This window comes from Schistocerca cancellata, chromosome 2 (assembly GCF_023864275.1).
Source record: "Schistocerca cancellata isolate TAMUIC-IGC-003103 chromosome 2, iqSchCanc2.1, whole genome shotgun sequence".
NCBI classification, from domain to species: domain Eukaryota; kingdom Metazoa; phylum Arthropoda; class Insecta; order Orthoptera; family Acrididae; genus Schistocerca; species Schistocerca cancellata.
In genome coordinates this window covers 266,959,024-266,978,977 of record NC_064627.1, presented here as the reverse complement: position 1 = coordinate 266,978,977, position 19,954 = coordinate 266,959,024, and the positions used below count along the sequence as shown (strand labels likewise).

Sequence of the window (19,954 nt, the reverse complement as noted above, 5' to 3'; positions counted from 1 at the left end):
TGTTGTTCCAGAACCCATAGCATTTCTCGTTTCACCAGCTATCGATAGCCCTTAAAAATTACATTCTTTCACCGAAAAGGTCTGTAGCTACTGGAATAATGGAGCTTTGCATAATAACGATATAGTGGAATACCCTATTTGCGTGCTATCGATTGCCAAAATATCATTTCGATATCTGAAACCGTTTATGAAATATGAGGAATATTACGGATATTTCACTCTGGCTTTATTGCTGGCGCGGTGCGATCGCAAATGAGTGTGCTACATCCAATCAGTTTTCTCGAGATTGGTGACAGATGTCATGTCTAAAGAAAAATTCCATAAGTTACCTAAATTTCATACACAACAGTATATCATGTAATATGCACCAAACGCAAAATTCTAGCGACCTCTATTTTTCGTTGCACACTTTTCCGAATTTAGCGAAGTGTCTTGCACGCAAATATCACACTAACGTTGACCATTAACAAAATGATAGTCGCATCATCATGAACCTGACATACAGCTATAAGTAAAGCAAAATTGAAATTCTTTTACTGAATAGTTTCTGTGAAATCGTTTGAGAAAGATTGCAGGGTGCGCGCTGCGCATCTCCATTCTTCCATCGCTGACCAGCCGAAAGTTGGAAAACACTCGGCCTCCCATACCGAACAAACGAATGAACTCGCCCTGCTCAGTGGACGAAAACTGGTCACTGGGCATCGGTCACTGTGTCCTGCATTCGCTGTACCCTAGGCTGAGGCTGACGTGGTCAGTAGAGCATTATACTGAATATGCAAGTGTGTCCATGTGGAGAGCTTGTGCCCTGCACAATAGACTATCGAGTGAGGTGGCACAGTGCTTAGCACACAACACTCGCATTCAGGAGGACGATAGTTCAAACACGAGTCCCCCCCCTGCGGGTTCGGGGGTTAGAATAGGCCCGCGGTATTCCTGCCTGTCGTAAGAGGCGACTAAAAGGAGTCTCAAATGTTTCGGCCTTATGTGATGGTCCCCTCTCGGGTTTGACCTCCATCTTTCTAAATTATTCCGAAGAGCGAGCCAATTGGGGAAGGGCGCCTTACGTGGTGCACTGTATCCGTCGTGCATTGAGACCTTTAGCCGGCTTTTTCGTCGTTGCAGTGGTGTCCCGCTCGTTTTCCATCTCTTGGGCGAGGATACGTCCCTGGGTGCGATTCCCACGCTGCACTCTGCAGTGTTTCTTTTAACTGCGACGACGACCTTGGACAGTTTTGCACCTAAGATCCAGCACGGTAGCCAGTCCGTTGTGGTGGGGCCGCCATGTACCTTCTTGGTTGTAGCCCCCTGACAACACAGGGATCGCTCTACTGATGCCTGCGCCGTTAACTCCCCACGTATGCCAAGGAGTAGATGCCCGTCTCCCTGGGGCATCAGGACTCCCGGCAATGGACATCCTGCCAGGTGGCTATTGCTGCGGCTGGGTGGCGCCTGTGGGGAGGGCCCTTGGTCGGAGTAGGTGGCATCAGGGCGGATGACCCGCAATGAAGCGTGGTACATCATCTCTCGCTGGCGGCCAGCCGCCAGCAGTCTCTAAGCGTTCTCGGGCTCAATTTAATGCTGAAAAGTACAATCCGAAAACGTTCCCCTCTCTGGCCACGCCGTGGGAGGAGCGTAAGTCTCAGGATGGAGGTAAGTTATTCGCCCCGATTCTTAGTTTGTACGAGAGCTGATGGGGAGTCTTTTCTCTCCACAAAGCCTCAGTTCTTCGTCGAGCATTTAGAGGACAAGTTTGGGGAGGTGGAGGGCTTGTCAAAAATGCGCTCTGGATCGGTCCTGATCCAAACGGCATCCTCTGCCCAGTCACGACGGTTGCTTGCTTGTGACAAGTTGGGGATGTTGCTGTTACGATCACGCCGCATAAGAGTTTAAATATGGTTCAGGGAGTTATTTACCATAAGGACCTTCTTTTGCAGTCTGACGACGAGCTGCGCGCCAACTTAGAGCGCAGGGGTGTACATTTCGTCCGGCGCGTTCATCGGGGTCCGAAGGAAAATCAAATAGCTACCGGTGCCTTCATCTTGGCCTTCGAGGGTGATACGTTACCGGAAAAGGTCAAGGTGATGGTCTACCGATGTGACGTCAGGCCCTATATCCCTCCCCTGATGCGGTGCTTCAAGTGCTGGAAGTTCGGCCATATGTCTTCCCGCTGCGCTTCCAGCCTCACATGTCGAGATTGCGGACGCCCGTCTCATCCCGATACTCCATGTGCCCCGCCTCCCATCTGTGTCAACTGCGGGGAGCACCATTCACCTTGCTCGCCTGACTGCAATGTCTTTCAGAAAGAGCGCAAAATCATGGAATATAAGACCCTGGACCGGCTGACCTATACTGAGGCCAAAAGGAAATATGACAGACTCCATCCTGTGAGAATGACATCTTCTTATGCAGCTGCTACGACAACTGTGCTAGCCCCATCAGTTTTGAGACTTCCAGCCAGCTCGATAAGCAGTAAGACTCCTCCTGCCCCCTTGCCCGTGGGGGGCTCTACCCAACCGGTTGCTCCTGCACCACCTACCTCAGGAGCAACCTCCTCCAACCTGTCGGGGACGTCCGTCCCCACTTCTCAGCCGGAGAAGCGTCTAACTACTTCGGCTACTCTCGCCCGTAAGAGTTCCCTTGGGACCCTCCCTTCCCAGGGTTCCACCAGCGGGAAGGATGACGGCCGCCAGTGGCATAAGTCCTCACCAGCGGCCAGGCGTAGGGCTTCACGATCCTCCTCTGTCCCGGAGACTGAATCGGTGAAGCCTTCCCAGCCGGTGCAACCCAAGGTTCAGCGAGAGAAGTCCAAGAGAAAGACCTCTAAGGCCAAAGAACTTGCGGTGGCACCAACCCCACCGCACCTTTCGCGCTCTGCGTCTGAGGCTGAAGTCGAGATTCTAGCGTCCGCTGAGGACCTTGATCTCGCTGGTCCCTCAGACGCCACGGATGCCTCTCGTACGGGTACTGAATCGGTGGCAGTGATTGAACAAGCGGCGTAAATTGCCTTCCCAGTCCTTTCACGCCTTTCTCAGCCATGGACAATATCATCCTCCAGTGGAACTGCGGCGGTTTTTTCCACCATCTAGCTGAGCTCCAACAACTTATCAGCCTTCACCCTTTCTTCTGCATTGCTCTTCAGGAAACTTGGTTTCCAGCAATGCGAACCCCCGCCCTCCGTGGCTATCGGGGTTATTATAAGAACCGGGCAGCATATGAAAGGGTGTCGGGTGGCGTCTGCCTCTATGTCCTTCACACTCTGCACAGCGAGTCTGTCCCTCTCTAAACACCTTTAGAGGCTGTCGCTGTTCGGGTGTGGATGCCACAGGCTGTTACCGTCTGCAGCATGTCCACCGGATGGTGATGTCTCGCAGCATGTCCTGGCTGCGCTGATAGCCCAATTGCCGCCGCCTTTCTTGCTATTGGGCGACTTCAACGCCCATAACCCTCTGTGGGGTAGGACAGTGGCAACAGGTCGAGGCGCCATCGTTGAGCATTTATTGTCGCAGCTCGATCTCTCGATTTTAAATGATGGTGCCTTCACACACTTCAGTGTGGCGCATGGCACATACTCCGCCATTGACCTTTCTATCTGTAGCCCTAGCCTCTTACCGTCTGTCCAATGGAGTGTGCATGACGACCTGTGTGGTAGTGACCACTTTCCGATCTTTCTGTCACTACCACAGCGTCACTCTTCTGGGCGCCCTAGCAGATGGGCTATGAATAAGGCTGACTGGGACTTGTTCTCCTCCACTGCCGCTCTTGAGTCTCTCTCTAATGACGACATTGATGCGGTGGTTGAATCGGTCACCACCGGCATCGTTACTGCCGCCGAATCTGCCATTCCCCGATCTTCTGGGTCCCCTCGGCGGAAGGCTGTGCCTTGGTGGTCGCCTGAGATCGCTGAAGCGATTAAAGATCGCCGGCGGGCGCTCCAGCGTCACAAGCGACATCCCTCCTTAGACCACCTTATCGCCTTCAAACGGCTGCGTGCGCGGGCCCGCCTCCTTATCCGCCAAGGCAAGGAGGAGTGCTGGGAGCGGTATGTGTCCACCATTGGCCTGCATGTCACTCCTTCGCAGGTCTGGGCCAAGATTCGACGCGTCTACGGCTATCGGGCCCCTGCCAGCTTCCCTGCGCTCTCACTGAATGGAGCAGTCTGTACTGACTCCGACGTCATTGCCAATCGCTTAGCAGAGCATTTTGCTCCATTAAAGAGCGGATGGAACGTCGGAGCCTTTCGTTTCGCACCAACCACCCAGAATCTTACAATGCTCCATTCAGTGAGTGGGAATTTCGCAGTGCCCTAGCTGCTTGCCCTGATACCGCTCATGGGCCAGATGGCATCCACTGTCAGATGCTGAAACACCTTTCAGTGGACTGCCAGCGGCGCCTTCTCGATCTTTACAACCGTCTTTGGGTCGAGGGGGTGTTTCCGTCGCAATGGCGGGAAGGCCTTGTCATCCCCTTTTTGAAACCTGGAAAGACCCCTCTGGAGGTGGACAGCTACCGCCCCATTAGCCTCACAAACGTTCTTTGTAAGCTTCTCGAACGGATGGTGAGCCGGCACTTGAATTGGGTACTGGAGTCTCGGGGCCTTCTGGCTCCGTCTCAGGGTGGGTTCCGGAAAGGCCGCTCCGCCGCCGACAATCTGGTGAGCCTGGAGTCGGCCATCCGTACTGCCTTTGCCCGCTGTCAGCACCTGATCGCTGTCTTTTTCGACATGCGGAAGGCGTACGATACGACATGGCGTCATCAAATCCTTTCTACGCTTCATGGATGGGGTCTTCGGGGCCCTCTGCCGCTCTTTATCCGCAATTTCCTGTCGTATCATACCTTCCGCGTGCAAGTCTCAGCCTCCTATAGTTCCACCCACGTCCAGGAGAACGGTGTGCCACAGGGTTCTGTTTTAAGTGTCTGCCTGTTTTTAATAGCCATTAACGGGCTCGCTGCGGCCGTGGGAACCTCTGTCTCTGCTTCCCTGTATGCTGACGACTTCTGCCTTTATTACAGCTCTACTGGCATTGTAACTGTTGAACGTCAGCTACAGGGCGCTATCCGTAAGGCGCAGTCTTGGGCTGTAGCGCATGGGTTTCAGTTTTCGGCAGCCAAGACCCGTGTTATGCATTTCTGCTGGCGCCGAACAGTCCATCCTGAGCCGCGGCTTTATCTTGCCGACGAACTCCTTGCTGTGGTGGAGACCCACAGGTTTTTGGGGGTGGTTTTCGATGTCCGGTTGACTTGGCTGCCTCATATCCGGCAGCTTAAACAGGCGTGTTGGCGGCATCTCAACGCTCTGAGATGTTTGAGCCACACCCGCTGGGGCGCCGACCGCTCTACCCTGTTGTGGCTCTACCAGGCGTTAATCCAGTCCCGTCTGGATTATGGGAGCCTGGCTTATGGCTCAGCATCCCCATCTGCGTTACGGGTGCTGGACCCAATTCTCCACAGCGGGATACGCCTTGCCACTGGTGCTTTCCGCACCAGCCCTGTGGACAGCGTACTAGTGGAGGCAGGTGTACCTCCACTGCGGTTCCGGCGCCGACGTTTGCTGGCCGCTTATGCTGCCCATGTTCTAAGCTTGCCCGGGCATCCAAATTATCGTGTCCTTTTCCCGCAGTCAGTCGTCCATCTACCAGACTGTCGGCCCCGGTCGGGTTGTCCGATCGCCGTACGTGTCAAGGAGCTTCTCTGCAGGCTTGGGTTTTCCCTGTTCCACCTCCTTTCCGGGCGCCTCTGCGTACACCCCCGTGGTGTGTTCCTCGCCCTTGCCTTCGGCTCGACTTGGCACATGGCTCGAAGGACTCGGTCCCTCCAGAGGCCTTCCGCCGCCGCTTTTATTCCATCCTGGCCACGTATCAGGGCTCTGGAACTGTTTACACCGACGGTTCGATGGTTGCTGGTCGTGTCGGGTATGCGCTAACTCTAGGGGGCCATTCCGAACAACGGTCCTTGGCGGCTGGTTGCAGCGTTTACACTGCTGAGCTAGTCGCCATCTTTCGAGCCCTAGAGTATATCCGCTCCTGCTCAGGTGAGTCCTTCGTTATCTGTAGCGATTCCCTGAGCGGTTTACGAGCTCTCGACCAGTGTTTTCCTCGTTCTCGTCTGGTGATGGCTATCTATGAGTCCCTGCATACTCTTGCGCGTTGCGGCCGCTCTGTGGTCTTTGTGTGGACCCCCGGTCATGTCGGTATCCCGGGCAATGAACATGTTGACCGCCTGGCGAAAGAGGCCTCGAGTAAACCATCTCTGGATGTTGGCCCCCCAGAGGCTGATTTGCGGGCAGTCCTCCGCCGAAAAGTTTTTGCGCTTTGGGACGCTGAATGGCGCGATCGGATTACACCCAATAAACTCCGTGCCATTAAGGAGACGACGACTGTGTGGCGGTCCTCCATGCGAGCCAACCGCAGGGACTCAGTTGTCCTTTGTCGGCTCCGCATTGGCCACTCCTGGCTAACACACAGTTATTTACTGCGCCGGGAGGACCCTCCTGTATGTCGCTGCGGGGCAGCTTTGACGGTGGCCCACATTTTGTTGGCCTGCCCCCTTTTAGCTGTGGTCAGGCAGACATTTGCGCTGCCTGATACGCTCCCTGCCGTTTTATCTGATGACCCTGTTATGGCTGCCTTAGTTTTACGTTTTATTAGGGCAGGGAGTTTTTATTCTTTAATCTGAGTGTTTGTTTTATTTTATTGTTTTGTGTTGATTCTGGCCTTTTGCCTATGATTTTAAACTGATCTTTTAATGTGTTTCTAAGTGGTTGGCTTTTCCTTTTTTATTTCTATGGTCGGCCAACCACTGTCACACTCTGTGTGGTTTTAGTTCGTTTTGTCTTGTCTTTGTCTCAGTTTCTCTTGTTCTGTATCGTCTGTGATCTATTCTGTTCCTCGTTTTTATTCTCTGTGGGTGTTCTTTGTATGTAGCAGTCTGGTCCCTTTCATCCCCCAAACCAACCAACCAAACACGAGTCCAGCCATCCCTATTGCGGTTTTCCGTGATTTCCCTAAATAATTTCAGGGAAATGCTGACATTGTTCCTGTGAAAATACACCGCAGATTCCATTCCCCATCCTTCCCAAATCTGTACTTGTGCTCCATTTCTGATGACCTCATTGTCGATGGGAAATTGCATTAATCTCGTCCTCCTCCTCCTCCTCCTCCTCCACAACCTCCAAAATAGACTGTTCGGCGATAGTGTTATGGCCATGTAATTTTTAGATGAGTGTGGTGAAGATAGCGATACTGCAATTTTGCTTTGAGCAGTAAGCAAATAACCAGAGCCACTTCCTCACCCCTCCTCAAACCCAGAACCTCCCACAGAAGAACCACAAAGGTGCCCCATTTGTGACAGGATACTTTCCGGGACTGGATCAGACTCTGAATGTGGCTCTCCAGCAGGGATAAGACTTCCTCAAATCCTGCCCTGAAATGAGATCGATCCTTCATGAAATCCTCCCCACTCCACCAAGAGTGTCTTTCCGCCGTCCACCTAACCTTCGTAACCTCTTAGTTCATCCCTATGAAATCCCCAAACCACCTTCCCTACCCTCTGGCTCCTACCCTTGTAACCGCCCCCGGTGTAAAACCTGTCCCATGCACCCTCCCAACACCACCTACTCCAGTCCTGTAACCTGGAAGGTGTACACGATCAAAGGCAGAGCCACGTGTGACAGCATCCACGTGATTTACCAACTGACCTGCCTACACTGTGACGCATTCTATGTGGGAATGACCAGCAACAAACTGTCCATTCGCATGAATGGACACAGGCAGACAGTGTTTGTTGGTAATGAGGATCACCCTGTGGCTAAACATGCCATGGTGCACGGCCAGCACATCTTGGCACAGTGTTACGCCGTCCGGGTTATCTGGATACTTCCCACTAACACCAACCTATCCGAACTCCGGAGATGGGAACTTGCCCTTCAATATATCCTCTCTTCCCGTTATCCACCAGGCCTCAATCTCTGCTAATTTAAAGTTGCCGCCACTCATACCTCACCTGTCATTCAACAACATCTTTGCCTCTGCACTTCCGCCTCGACTAACATCTCTGCCCAAACTCTTTGCCTTTGAATGTGTGTGTGTGTGTGTGTGTGTGTACCCGTCCTTTTTTCCCCCTAAGGTAAGTCTTTCCGCTCCCGGGATTGGAATGACTCCTTACCCTCTCCCTTAAAACCCACATCCTTTCGTCTTTCCCTCTTTCCTGACGAAGCAGCTGCTGGTTGCGAAAGCTAGAATTTTGTGTGTATGTTTGTGTGTCTATCGACCTGCCAGCACTTTCTTTTGGTAAGTCACATCATCTTTGTTTTTAGTTTAATTTGATTGGAAGAAATAAACACTGAGATAAGTAATGTAAGGGTTGGGTTGATGTACACAGCATATCATAGTCTCCATTGCTATAATTATTTCTCTTATGCTCCAGTGATAATTATGTTATCAAAGAACATATCTGTGGCAATGTTTGAAGCTATTTTTGTGCAGTAATACCCTACACCCTGTCTGGGAATATTGACTGTTCTGTCGATAATTAAAGCAAAAGTAGTGAAGTATACTATCAACAAAGTAAGGAATAAATACACACACCACAAAAAGTTTTGCATCACCTTAGTTCTGAGAGTTCTGAAACCTGTACAGAAAATTGGAATAGAGATCAACATAAACATCATTTCCACCGTTTTTATTGCTCATGAAAACAACACATTGAATGTTGTTCCATCATATAGCGAAACCTTCAGAGGTGGTGGTCCAGATTGCTGTACACAGCAGTACCTCTAATACCCAGTAGCACGTGCTCTTGCATTGATGCATGGCTGTATTCGTCGTGGCATACTATCCCCAAGTTCATCAAGGCACTGTTGGTCCAGTGTCCCATTCCTCATTGGCGATTCAGCGTAGATCCCTCAGAGTGGTTGGTGGGTCACATCGTCCATAAACAGCACTTTTCAATCTATCCCAGGCATGTTCAATAGAGTTCATGTCTGGAGAACATTCTAGCCACTCCAGTTGAATGTTGTCATTATCCTGAAGGAAGCACATCTGCAAGATGTGCATGATGGGGGTGCAAATTGTCATCCATGAAGACGAATGGCTTGCCAACATGCTGCCGATAATGATTGCGCTATCAGTTGGAGGATGGCATTCACGTATCGTACAGCCATTACAGTGCATTCCATGACCACCAGCAGTGTAAGTTGGCCCCACATAATGCCATCCCAAACCAGTAGGAACCTCTATTTTGCTGGACTGTGTCTAAGGCATTCAGCCTGACTGTGTTGCCTCCAAACATGTCTCCGACAATTGTCTGGTTGAAGGCATATGCAACACTCATCGGTGAAGAGAATATGATGCCAACCCTGAGCAGTACTTTTGGCATGTTGTTGGACCCATTTGTACTGCGCTGCATGGTGTCGTAGTTGCAAAGGAGGACCTCACCTTGGACATCTGGAGTGAAGTTGCACATCATTCAGTCTATTGCGCACGGTTTGAGTCATAACACGACATCCTGTGGCTGCTTGAAAAGCATTATTGAACATGGTGGTGTTGCTGTCAGGGTTCCTCTGAGCTATGACCGAGTGGTCATCCACAGCAGTAGGAGCCCTTGGGCAGCCTGAGTGAGGCATGTCATCGACAGTTCCTGTCTCTCTGTATCTCCTCCACATCTGAACAACATTGCTTTAGTTCACTCTGAGACACCTGGACATTTCCCCTGTTGAGACCCCTTCCTTGCACAAAGTAACAGTGTGGGCATGATTGAACCATGGTATTGACTGTCTAGGCACAGTTGAACTACATTTAACACGAGCCGTTTACCTCCTTCCAGGCGGGATGTCTGGAACTGATTGACTGACGGACCCCCTCTAATAGGCACTGCTCATGCATGATTGTTTACGTCTCTGGGTGGTTTTAGTGACATCTCTATACAGTCAAAGGGACTGTCTGTGACACAATATCCACAGTCAACGTCTGTCTTCAGGAGTTCTGGGAACCAGGGTGATGCGAAACTTGTTTTGATGTGTGTCGGTTGCTACCCACTGTAAAGATAGCATGTTGAGTTGCAGACAGGTGCAATGAAATAACACTTACACACTAGCTTTCAGCGAAAGCCTTAATCAGCAAAGGAAACACACACACATTCTTAACTCATCATATTTACAGTGAGTAGCAATCTATCTTTTCCTTACATTGTTGATGTTCCAGCATGAAGTCTCCATTTTTTTGCAGTATACAAGCAGATATTGAAGTATAAAATTAGATAATTTTGACCAGAGGTGCTATTAAGGAGACAACTATTGCCTGAAGGGTCCCAGAGCTTAGTGATAGGTTCTGTTCTGGAACCTGCACCAGTAAGGCAGCTGCTCTTTACCTTTATTGGTGTTGTTGGGAGATTAGCAGTCACTGCAACTCCTAACTGTCTCACCTGGAGATTACAAGCACCTGCCTGTTGAAACATTGTGCAGTTTCTACGGCAGCTTCTGATACTACACATGAGGACCTTCCAAAAAGATTACCATGTTGGGTTAAGTCCAAAAGAGTAGGAGGCAACTACTTTCAACACTACGTAACCCCTACAATTTCTATGTCATCATGAGGTTAGCAGTACATAAATTTTAACTCTAAAAGTATTAGGCTATATATGAGAAAGTGAGCTTTTGGGCCATAATGTCTTTCAACATGTTAATTAATATCAGACCACAGTAGAAAAATAGATTTTCTGCAGCAAGATAAATAAAATCCACTATGGCATACCTGAGTGAGTGAGCCCTACTGTGTTAAAAATTTATAAGAAAAGTATGCAGATGATGAAATCATTCCATATCGACAGATGTGTACCGTATTTACTCGAATCTAACCCGCACCTGAAAAATGACTCGAAATAAAGGAAAAAAAAATCCCTAATCTAAGCGGCACCTGAAATTTGAGACTCGAAATTCAAGAGGAGAGAGAAGTTTTAGGCCGCACCTCCAAATCGAATCAAAGTTGCTCCATTGTAATATGAGACACAATTTAGGTTGAATGAATGACGATACAGCTGTAGTAGTTTGGTTAGAGTCGTAAGCTTAGCAGTTAAGCTTTACCAGGTAGCCATTGCTGTGTGTCAGGCACTCCGTCCGTATTTATATGGGTACCCTTCCTTTTTCACGTGATTAGTCTGGTTTGAATCTATTGCTTATTTTGCTTCGATCTGATAAGTGCCGTATTCTTTGTTATAGGTGTTTACGTCACTCTAAGATGAAAATGCATTACTGTACTGTGTCATGCATTGTTTGTCGCATTCTGATAGTGCGTGTTTACGGTCTGTCGCCGCTCGCAGCATGGCTTGCTTGCTTTTGTGCGCGCTACTGCCACTAACAATAAAAAAAAGAGAGGAATCGTCTAATTAGCGAAACAGTGGCAAGGGACTACTATTTGTTGTTACTTACACTGCTGCTTTCTTTGATAATGATCAACAAGAACCAAATAATAGACAGTGTATGATAGAACATGTATTGAATGAGAGTTAGGCGAAAGTTTTTCTCCGTTTGAAAATCTTTGCGGCCGCTTCTTTAGTACATCAAATTCTGCACAGAAATTAGTCATCTTAGATTTGAAAATCTAATCAGCTGCCGTGCTTCACTTGTGACTGTCTCACTTAATACAAATATAAACATGACACGATATGTATATTCTTCCACGTTTGCTGTTGCCTCACACTAGTTTCGTAGTTTATTAGGCAGGCAGGATTTAAATGAGATAGCAGCAAACACGAAAGAAAACATGGCAAAATGTTTATATTCGTATTCTTCTTATGGTGAAGAGAATACTGCATGTGACTAACAATTCATACAAGTTCCTATTAGCAACCATCTCTTGTCACAGGTAGGAAAAATTTCAGAATGTAGAGTTGGCCATATTGACAAACATCCCAAACAGTCTTGCCAGTCGGATTTTTGTAGTACATTGAAATTCTGCTACATTCGAAGATGAACAGTACGGAGTTTGTATTTACTTCATTGGATAATGTATGAAAATGCAGTGGTCGAAACTCGGGGCGGAGAAAAAAGCTCGTCTTCCACCTTTTTTTTTTAAATTTATTTACTGACGCATAGGTTTTGGCGCCAGTATTTATCTTTGTGCCTACAAACCATGCCTGTGTAGCGCTACATATATTCGACGGCAGTTCGTTGTGGCGACACCTACCAACATTTTTCACAATTTCTGCTTGCTTTGCACTCGATTCTAAGCCACAGGCGGTTTTTTGGATTACAAAAACCGGAAAAAAGTGCAGCTTAAATTCGAGTAAATATGGTACATGCTGGAAGAAATGCATATTCTCACAAAGGCACATTAAGTCACATTTTTTCTTTGTTCTACAGGCAGTATGAGTAGATTAGATTCCAGGACTGCCTTTTAAATACGTCTGCAAAAATTTATCAGTTGACTTGATGTTTCAAGGTCACAATGTGCTTCATATGTGGGAATGGGCTGAATCAAGGGGATGACAAATCTGTTGAAATTCAGACTTTACCTGCAGCTAAGGGCTAAAGCACCAGTACCACCCAGATTTTATGGCTTCCCTAAGGTGCACAAGGAAGGGGTTCATCTGCGTCCAATAGTCAGCAGTATTGACGCAGCCACCTACCTCACTGCTCAACACCTTAAGGAGATGCTCTCACCATATGTGGGGAAGTGTGCCCATCACATTCGCAACTCAAGAGGATTTATAGAACATTTCAAGCAGCTATAGATCTCCGACTCTGACATTATGGTCAGTTTCGACGTGGTCTCCCTGTTCACCTGCGTACCCTTGAACGATTCACTTGAGCTTGTTGGAGAAAAGTTTGATGGTGCATTCCTGGACCTATTCAGACACATACTGACTTCAATGTACTTCCTGTATGGGGGTCAGTACTATGAGCAAACGGAAGGGGTGGCAATGGGCAGCCTGCTCTCTGCAGTGATGGCCAATCTCTTTATGGAATGATTTGAAGAAGACACACTTACATCAGCCCCAGATCAACTGAAATGCTTCTTTAGATACATGGATGACACCTTTGTCATATGGCCCTACAGGAGAGAAAAGCTCGATGTTTTCTTGGACCGCCTAAACTCAAGCCACCCTAACATTAAATTCACCATGGAACTGGAGAAGCAAGGAGTACTCCCTTTCCTGGATGTACTAGTTAGGAGGAAGGAAGATGGTACCTTCAGTCACGGTGTGTACAACAAACCCACTCACATCGACTTGTACCTGCAAGCCAGCAGTTGCCACCACCTGGCATAGAAAAATGGTGGACTCGGAACACTGGTTCACCAAATGATTTGGCGATGGAGATAGAACATCTACAATCTGTGTGCTACAAAAATGGGTACCCATTTCAAGATCTTCAAAAGGTGCTGCATCCTGTTTCCCCACAAGAGGCTCCTGAGAAGGTACAAGAAGAAATGGGGGGAAAGGTTGCACATTTGCCATATGTGGGGATGATACCTGCCAAAATCAGCAGAATTCTCCACAAACATAACATTAAGAGTGTTCCATCAACCTCTACTAGGGAGTGTGAAGGATGACCTGCATCAACAGAAACCTGGCGTTTACCATGTACCATGTGAATATGGTATGGCATACATCGGCCAGATGACCAGGACCGTTGACAACAGGTGTGAAGAGCACCAAAGGCACACAAGATTGAGACAGGCAACCAAGTCAACGATTGCTGAGCATTGTTTAGAACTCATTCTATGAAGTACAATGCCAAGATTTTAACACAAACATTGAGATACTGGGACAGTGTCATCAAAGAATCTATTGAGATTAAGGTTGCAGAGAATCTCATTAACTGGGACACCAGTTTCCAACTGAGCTTGGCTTGGAATGCAGCACTCGATCTTCTGAAGATGCAATGCAGGCAACATCCAAACCCCAAGGGAGACAACTATAAGGATGGAATTAGAGATAACAGCCCAGTACGTGTAACAAAAGGACATACGTGAAATGGCACCTCAGACAACTGACTCAGTATCTGAGGATGCTCTTTAGAGTCTTGAGTGAGAGTTTAAACACAGTTGGCCTGAGAATAGCATTGCAGCCACTCTTGAGGGCAAGAACTTTGGGCAGAATGCCTAACACAACACAGCACGGTAACAGGACGTCCTAATTCACAGCTTTGACGCCATTCACAACTTAATTCGGCTATAGCTATTCACAACTTAATTCTGCTATACTGACAATGGATATTAACCATGAAGTAGATGCACAGTGTTTGGAATAGCCACGGATAGAAGAAAACGCTACAGCTGTTGCTATTGGTCAGTGCAAACCACGGACAGAGCACCAGATGCGGCGTGGACTGCAGAGGGAATGCCTAGCACAATGTAGGGATAAATACTGGACTTGTTCCACACAGGAATCAGTGTCAGACAGCACCTGAAGAAGACTGCAAGTCGCGCAGTTCAAATGTCATGCAGGAAAGATGCAAATAACTGGCAGAAACCTGAATAATCAAGATGATGATGCCTCGCTGGGAAAGCTTGAAGAATTACAGAGTAATTAATGTTCTGTCCCAGCAAGTTCTAGATGTAATCTAGGGCCTTAATTTTTTTTTGTGCAGATGGGCCACTGGGTTCCAACTAGAGCTGATAATGCAGGTTCATTTTTTGTGTGATGTGGGAAGCACATCACATTCATTGTAACAAATCAGTTCTCTGAATGAGCAGCATTCTTTTTGAAATAGTGCATAGCTGAGAAATTAGTTTCCGAGATTATTTTTACTCGGTATTCAAAAAATGCACTGCTACCCTCACACAATGATTCAGAATAATTGATTCTTCTTGTAAAAGTATGCAAATGGTCTTGTGGTAGGGTAGTGGCAACAGTATAAGGTAGTTTTGTCTGCAGTGTTTGCCCACAAAATATCTGTAGCATATCCTCAATATATTAAAGTTGCAGTTCATAGCTCAAAAGAAAAATATTAACCTAAATAAATTCAAGTACTCAGTTTCTCAATTGCTGAAACTGAAGACAATTTAACTATTCATTCTCTGTAAAAGTTCCAGATATATTTCGTGATAAATAAGAAACACAACTGCTTTAAAAGGCCTAATAAACAGAACTATATAATAACTTAATGTTATTGTTCAAGATATAACGAGTAAGAATTAATATAAACACAATCTCTATTCAAAGTTAAGAAAATTTTATCTTTTCACTAAATTGATATTCCCAGTGTGAGTGGATACAGTTGTAGTTTGGACCATTGTGATGCAGTTGTGTAAGTTTTCACAATGTTTATCCATCTCCAAAAATTTGGATGTTCATCTAAATATATATATATACTCTATTGACATTGCGTATCAAAAGATAGTCCTTTCTGTACTACAATTAAATATCCGACAGCATACTTGCAATGTAAATGCAAAGTTTATAAACTTTGACTGACCAAGCCTCTGATTTTTATTCTTATTTTTCATTTATTTTTTTAGGCACTGGAAATGAAGGATGCTCCAGGCAAGCTGCATGCTGTACATTGTGATGTGAGGAATGAAGAGCAAATTGTCAATGCATTCAAATGGATATATGAAAATGTTGGAGGTGTTGATATCCTGATTAATAACGCTGGTGTAGCAGGTCATTCAGACATTACTGGTAATATTGTTCATCAGTGCATAAACTTACATCTACACATAGGTCTAACAAAATTTGATCTACGGGTTTTAAGCATTTTTAAATTTGCATTCTGTTGATGTGGGGAGAAAGTGTGTAAAGGTATTAATCTTGGCTGTAATAACTGTGAGTGTCTTAAATGTTAGCTAGCTTCATATTAAGATAGTAATTATGAAACACATAGTTCAGTATACTTTTACTGGCCACATCTTAGGTAAGCTAACTTCATTTGTGGTTTGTGACACACATTTTAATGTATTGGAGGTGCTACAGATATTTCTGAAAGAAACTGTTGCCTTGGTTGGTAATGACAAATGCAACCTTTTGCTCTTCAGCTGTTCTTTGAAGGCATAGACTTTCTTTAACTGTCTAGCACTAATTGTTACATATGCAAGTGCGCCATTCATTCATTCATCATGTTCCATAGATCTTATAAACAAGAATATTCAATGTTGTGGACCAAGTTAAGGCATACATTAAAATAAGATAGACATGGTAGAAACTTAACCTGTATATTATATTAGCAATAAACTCTCACTATGCTGCTTAATGCTATTCACACTTATGCCTGTCAGGAGCTCACCAATCTTTGGGGAGTTTGTTACTGGCTAAGATGGTCTCCCAGCACTTGCAGCATCTCTTCCCTGTATGTGCTGCATGTTTATCCTCGTGCTATTATTTTTGTACTCCATGTCTTGTGTGTTTTTGGGAATGCATTCCGAAATTTAGGTAGCCTAGTATTGGAAAAGTCCATCTGCATATTTTCTTTCTTCATTCTCCATCTCCTGCCCTTCCTCTGCTTTGGCATTTGAGATCTCTTTTTTTTTTTTTCTTCCTCCCTGTGCCCTCCTGAAGACTGGCTCATGCGTTTCATTTGTAGCAGGTGACTGGCCCCTCTGTCTGGAGTTCAGTAGGTGTGACAGTCTGGACAGTCACCTAAGGTGGGTGGGGGGATTCTTTCACAATGAGTTAATCACCATCTCAGTCTGTCTGCTAAACGTAAACAGAATAAGGCTAAAGGTTAAGACTCTCCTAGCTGCATATCCTTCCCTTGTAGTATCAAATACTGAAGGTCAGTCCTTTGGTATGGTTAACCCATTTATTATTCAGAAAGTTGTTGATGCAGTTGCAGGCCCTGTGAAACCCTGCTTTCACTTACAAAATGGGACTTTACTTCTGGAGACCAATTGTGATTTTCAAGCCCAACAACTAACTGGTTACAACTTCACGCCTCCCCAGCTATTCTGTTTATGTCGATGTTCATCATACACTGAATTCTTCACATGGTGTTCTTTACACTTGGCTGTGTGATAGTCTGACTGAGGGAGAAATCGAAAATTATCTCTCTGATCAAGGTGTCACTGTGGTCTGTTGGGCAATGAAAAAGGTTGATCCAAACTTAGTGCCTACACACACTATTTCTCTCATATTTGATCAAGTAGTTCATCCATTGAAGTTTAAAGGAGACTATGAAGTCATCACAGTCTGACCATACATTCGAAACTCAATGCACTACTACCAGTGTCAATGTTGTTACCACATTCACATGTCCTGGCAAAACATGGCCAGATGTGTTACTTGTGGTAGACATGCTCACAAGGGCAATTGCCCACTTCCTCCTCCCCACTGTATCAATTGCAATGGTGAGCATGCTGCCTTGTTCCAGTGTCCCATGTCTCTTGATCAGTGGGCCATCCAGGAGACCTGGGACAAGGGACCTACCCTGTCACTCACAAGATGTTTGCTATTCGAATGCCCTGTTTTTTACCATCTGGTACTTACAGTTCCATTCTTGCTATGCCTCACTCCATGAAGGACATGGTCAGGCAGACTTGTGACCTCTGATTTAGTACTGCAGTTGTGAATTAATCCAGTATCATGGTAGCATCCCTGCCTCCTCCTACTGCTGCACAACAAGCTACCAAATCTTTGCCCTCAACTGTGAAATCACCTGCTACACAACCAGCAGGCTGAAAGGAACAAAAGGAATACTGCCATTAAGACTTTTTACATCCCTCCAGCCAACAAATGTCAGATTCTTCTTTTGCCAACTTAAAGGCTCTAATAAATCAAACAAAGGCAAATGATCTTCTCCTTCCTGACTCTGAGATCCTTGTCAACAGTGTCACCACATGATATCCTCATCCAGCTGAACTCTTTCACTGGTGCGCACTGCCTACCATTTTCCTGCCCTGGAATCTACAGGCCAACCCAGGGAGAATAATGACATCTCTGTAGATGTAGTGAAACTGGATTCTCCAGCCTTTGCAACCTGTAGCAGTGAGTCTTTGAAAGCTGGTACTTGGCAGCCTCTGAGGTGACTGTCCTTCATTTGTTTCTTCCTCCCCATTCCACATTATGACTCTTCTCCAATGGGATGTTCGTGGAATTAGATCCAACAAGGAGGCATTATGACTGCTCTTGGAATTTCAGTGCCTTGTTTTTTTTTCTGCCTTGAAGAAATAAAAATTGTGTCCTCATGACTGTGTTGACCTCTCACGGATTTCCTTCCAATCTGCTTTGACCTTCCCAGCGCCCCCCCCCCCCCCCCCCCCACCTCCTTAGAGGACAGCATTCCATCTCATGGATAAGTCGGGCTGCTCACCCGGGATGATATCCATAGCCAAATCATCTCATTGAATCCACAGCTGAAAGCTGTTACATTCTGCATTGTTCTTCCTTGTTTAACTTTTTCTCTTTGTAGCGTCTACATCCCTCCATCATTTGTTGTCAACAGGACTTACTTATTCCAGCTTATTGGTTAGATCCAACACCCCTTTCTGCTACTTGGAGACTTTAACGCCTACCATCCCCTTTGGGACTCCTCCAGAACCTGTCAGAGAGGTTCCCTCAATCAGTTCAACCTCATCTGCCTTAACCCTGGAGCACCCATGTTCCTATCAGACCTCACCCACACCTACTTCCATTCCCTCTCGTTCTGCCCTGTCCAGCTTGCTCATGATCTCGAGTGGTCTGTTCTCTCTGACACATACTCCAGCAGCCGTTTCCCATGTGCTATCAGTTTGCTACCTCCTAACCCACCTGCATGTAAACTCAATTGGCAGATTTCTAAGACTGACTGGAGGCTTTCTCTTCCTTGGTGACCTTTGACAAACAATGTTTCCCCAGTTGTAATGACCAGGTAGAGTACCTTACCACTGCAGAATGTTCCTTACCTCACACTTTTTATTTATCAGTCTGTGTCCCAGGGGACTGGGACATGGAGCAATAAGAACTGGACTGAGGCCCACTACAAAACGATTCATGCACAGAGACGTGCTCTCCCCATTTTTAACCACCATCCTGTGGTGATGAACTGCGTTCATTATAAACAGTTGCATGTGCAGGTTGTCACATTCTTCAGATAGCAAAAAAGCTTGGTGGATTTCATTTACTAGTTCTTTTAACAGGTTCACTCCCTCTTCCATCTTTTGGGGCAACCTCCATCACCTCTCTGGGACGAGGGTCCATGGAATGATATCTGACCTGACCGTAACAGATGATGTCACTGTGGAGGTTATTGCTATCTCCAACACCTTGGGTCACTATTTTTTCGGGATTTCAAGCTCCACCCATTATCACCCCACCTTCCTCCCTCAGAAACGAGTAGAGTAGGCTCGAATGACATCCTTCTTCTCTCAGAATCATGTGCCACCTCCACTGTGAGGGAGCTTGTCCACACTCACTTCATCCCAATCTTCCACCTTGGGCCAGACAGTGTTCGCATTCAGATGTTGCAGCACCTTTCTCTTGTGGGCAAGCACTTTCTTCTTCATATGTACAATCACATTTGAGAAGCTGGCACATTTCCTAGATGTTGCCATGAAGCCACTGTCCCTTCTAGCTACTGCTTGGTTTCTCTCACCAGCTGTGTTTGTAGGGTGATGGAACATATGATACATAGCCAGCTGGCATGGTGTCTAGAGTCTTGCACTCTACTAATCACTGCGCAGTGTGGATTTCAAGTGCACCATTTGGCAGTTGACCCTCTCATCAGTTTGTCAACCCGTATTATTAATGATTTTCTGCAGAAATACGGCTGGGATTTTTGATTAGGAGAAAGCCTATGACACTGCTGGAGGACTGATACCCTCTGTACTCTACACATATGGGGCTTCTGAGGCCACCTGTCACATTTCCTTCAGGAATTTTAAAAGGCAGAATTTTCAAGATACGTGTGGGTTCAGCTTTGTTGGACTTTTTTTCAGGAGAATGGGCATGCCTCAACGATATGACCTGAGTGTTGTCCTCTTTGCTTAAGACATTAACCCTATTACGGACTGATTCTTGCCAGTCATCTCCAGCTCCCTTTTTGTTG

The 19,954-nt window shown here is 46.6% G+C and overlaps 1 protein-coding gene across 1 annotated transcript in view; it reads left to right on the top strand.

Moving 5' to 3' along the window:
• LOC126145057 (farnesol dehydrogenase-like) overlaps positions 1 to 19,954 on the top strand; it is a 77,836-nt gene that overhangs the window by 11,488 nt on the left and 46,394 nt on the right. The window contains exon 2 of the mRNA XM_049915529.1: positions 15,456 to 15,618. Coding sequence (XP_049771486.1) covers positions 15,456 to 15,618 — 163 coding nt within the window. The remainder of the gene's footprint in view (positions 1 to 15,455; positions 15,619 to 19,954) is intronic.